The sequence below is a fragment of the Conger conger genome, chromosome 4 (assembly GCF_963514075.1).
Source record: "Conger conger chromosome 4, fConCon1.1, whole genome shotgun sequence".
NCBI classification, from domain to species: Eukaryota; Metazoa; Chordata; class Actinopteri; order Anguilliformes; family Congridae; genus Conger; species Conger conger.
The window spans coordinates 78,620,803-78,623,302 of NC_083763.1; the positions used below are offsets into that span (position 1 = coordinate 78,620,803).

At 51.9% G+C, this 2,500-nt stretch overlaps 1 protein-coding gene across 1 annotated transcript in view; it reads left to right on the plus strand.

The window, feature by feature from the left end:
* Nucleotides 1-2,500, plus strand: part of cbr4 (carbonyl reductase 4) — a 7,482-nt gene that overhangs the window by 1,153 nt on the left and 3,829 nt on the right. Inside the window, exons 2-4 of the mRNA XM_061238852.1 lie at nucleotides 540-698; nucleotides 1,211-1,331; nucleotides 1,984-2,120. Of these exons, the coding sequence (XP_061094836.1) occupies nucleotides 554-698; nucleotides 1,211-1,331; nucleotides 1,984-2,120 (403 nt within the window). The 5' untranslated portion in view covers nucleotides 540-553. The remainder of the gene's footprint in view (nucleotides 1-539; nucleotides 699-1,210; nucleotides 1,332-1,983; nucleotides 2,121-2,500) is intronic.

Consider the following 2,500-nt stretch of genomic DNA (forward strand, 5'->3'; position numbering starts at 1 on the left):
TTCATTTCCCCCCTAGTTTAGTTGTCTTACATCAGTTCTTACACGGAGAGGGGGCGTTTATCAGATTCGCTCTCTAGATTGGGTTGTGCTACAGGTTCCGAAAGTGAACACAGACGTCGCAAAGGCTGCTTTAGATGCCACGCTCCATCCTGCTAGAATAGCTCATTTACAACAAATCTTGAAGCGAGATTCTCTTCCGACTCTGGGTTTCAGAGAGCTAGACGATTCCGTGTCAACTCAAACAAAGTGTGGTGGAGGGTAATGACGAGGAACCGAAATCCAGAAAAATTGAGCTTCGTTTCGTTTTTGTGCCCGAGCCTTGCGAAAACTAGTGCAAATTGCGTGAAATCCAAATTTTAAATTGCCATAATTCAGCAAGCAAACTGCCAAATCATTTGGCATTTATGTGATTTAAAAAAAGTAAATTGGATTTCTCTTTCCCCCCCACCACCCTCTCTGCCCCCCCTCTCTCTCTCTCTCTCTCTCTCTCTCTCTCTCTCTCTCTCTCTCTCCCTCTCTCCCTCTCTCCCTCTCTCCAGATTGGGGGACGGTGATGTCAGAGCTGGCTGTGGTTTTTGGGGGCTCACGTGGGATTGGCCGAGCTGTCTCACAGCTGCTGGCTGCTAGGGGTTACAGGGTTGCCGTGGTTTCCAGAAACCTGGAAGCTGCACAGGCTGCCATGGCAACGCTGCCTGGAGGTACCCCGCCAAACCCCGCCCAAACATGTGTGTGTGTGTGCGGGAGGGTATGGGGGTTTGTGTGTGTGCGGGAGGGTATGGGGGGGGGTGTGTGTGTGTACGTGTGCGTGTGTGTGTGTGCGGGGGGGTATGGGGGTGTGTGTGTGTGCGGGAGGGTATGGGTGTGTGTGTGTGCGGGAGGGTATGGGGGTGTGTGTGTGTGTGTGTGTGCGGGAGGGTATGGGGGTGTGTGTGTGTGTGTGTGTGTGTGTGTGTGTGTGTGTGTGTGTGTGTGCGTGTGTGTGTGTGTGTGTGTGTGTGTGTGTGTGTGTGCGGGAGGGTATGGGGGGGTGTGTGTGTGTGCGGGAGGGTATGGGGGTGTGTGTGTGTGTGTGTGCGGGAGGGTATGGGGGTTTGTGTGTGTGTGCGTGTGTGTGTGTGTGCGGGAGGGTATGGGGGTGTGTGTGTGTGCGGGAGGGTATGGGGGTGTGTGTGTGTGGGGTTTAGGAGTGACTCTGTGGCTTTCTCTCCAGCGGGACATGTGGCTCTGCACTGTGACGTCTCCAAAGAGCAGGAGGTGCAGGAGGTCTTCCAGAGCATCCAGAAAACCTGTGGCAGCCTCCAGTACCTCATCAACGCTGCAGGGATTAACCGGTGCGTGTGAGTGTGTGTGAGTGTGTGTGAGAGTGTGTGTGAGAGTGTGTGTGTGTGAGTGTGAGTGTGAGTGTGAGTGTGTGTGTGTGTGTGTGTGTGTGTGAGAGGGCCCCATATCTCACACCCATAGAGTGCAATCGACAGGATCACACTGTTAAAAATTTTGCAACAATTTTTTTTTTTGGAAATTGTCTTTTAATTGCAAAAATAGCTTGTTGTCCTTTTTCTTTTAGTGCAATCAGAGCTGAATCAAGGTTTCCAGAGGCACTTTGTAGAGTCATAGAGTAGAGAATTCTCTAGGGCTCTTGGGCGGTGTTTCCTAGAATGATCTGTGTCAGGGCCCAGTTCTGACAGTACTGCTCCAGCAGATCCAGGTGCTGCTGTAGCCCTTCCTCTGGGGAGGTCAGCTGCAGAGAGCAGACATTTCACTTCCTTGTTTAGGGTGAGGCCAGCATCTGCAGATTGTTTCAGTGCCACCGTTAACCTCAAACTGCAGCCCTGTCTCACCCCACACCCTTCAATAAATTACTCACTTCTTTTGCCTCCTTTTTACTGCAGATTTGTACAAATACATTCATTTGATGATGTCATAGTTTATCCCCTACATCTGTCTCTCTCTCTCTCTCTCCCCCCCTCCCTCCCTCGCTCTCAGGGACAGGCTGTTGTTGAGGACCGGGCAGGAGGACATGGTCTCTGTGCTCCACACCAACCTCCTGGGCCCCATGCTCACCTGCCGAGCTGCACTACGAAACATGCTGACCAGACAGAGCGGGGCCATCGTCAACATAGGTCAACATAGGTCACACACACACACATACACACACCATCGTCAACATAGGTCACTCTCTCACACACTGACAGAGCGGGGCCATCGTCAACATAGGTCACATACACACACACTGACACACACACATACACTCACCATCGTCAACATAGGTCACACTCTCACACTGACACACACACACACACACTCACACACACACACACATACGCTCACCATCGTCAACATAGGTCACACTCTCACTCTCACACACACAGACACTGACACACTGACCAGACAGAGCGGGGCCATCGTCAACATAGGTCACTCTCTCACTTACACACTCCCATACACTCACCATCGTCAACATAGGTCACTCTCACACACACTGACAGAGCGGGGCCATCGT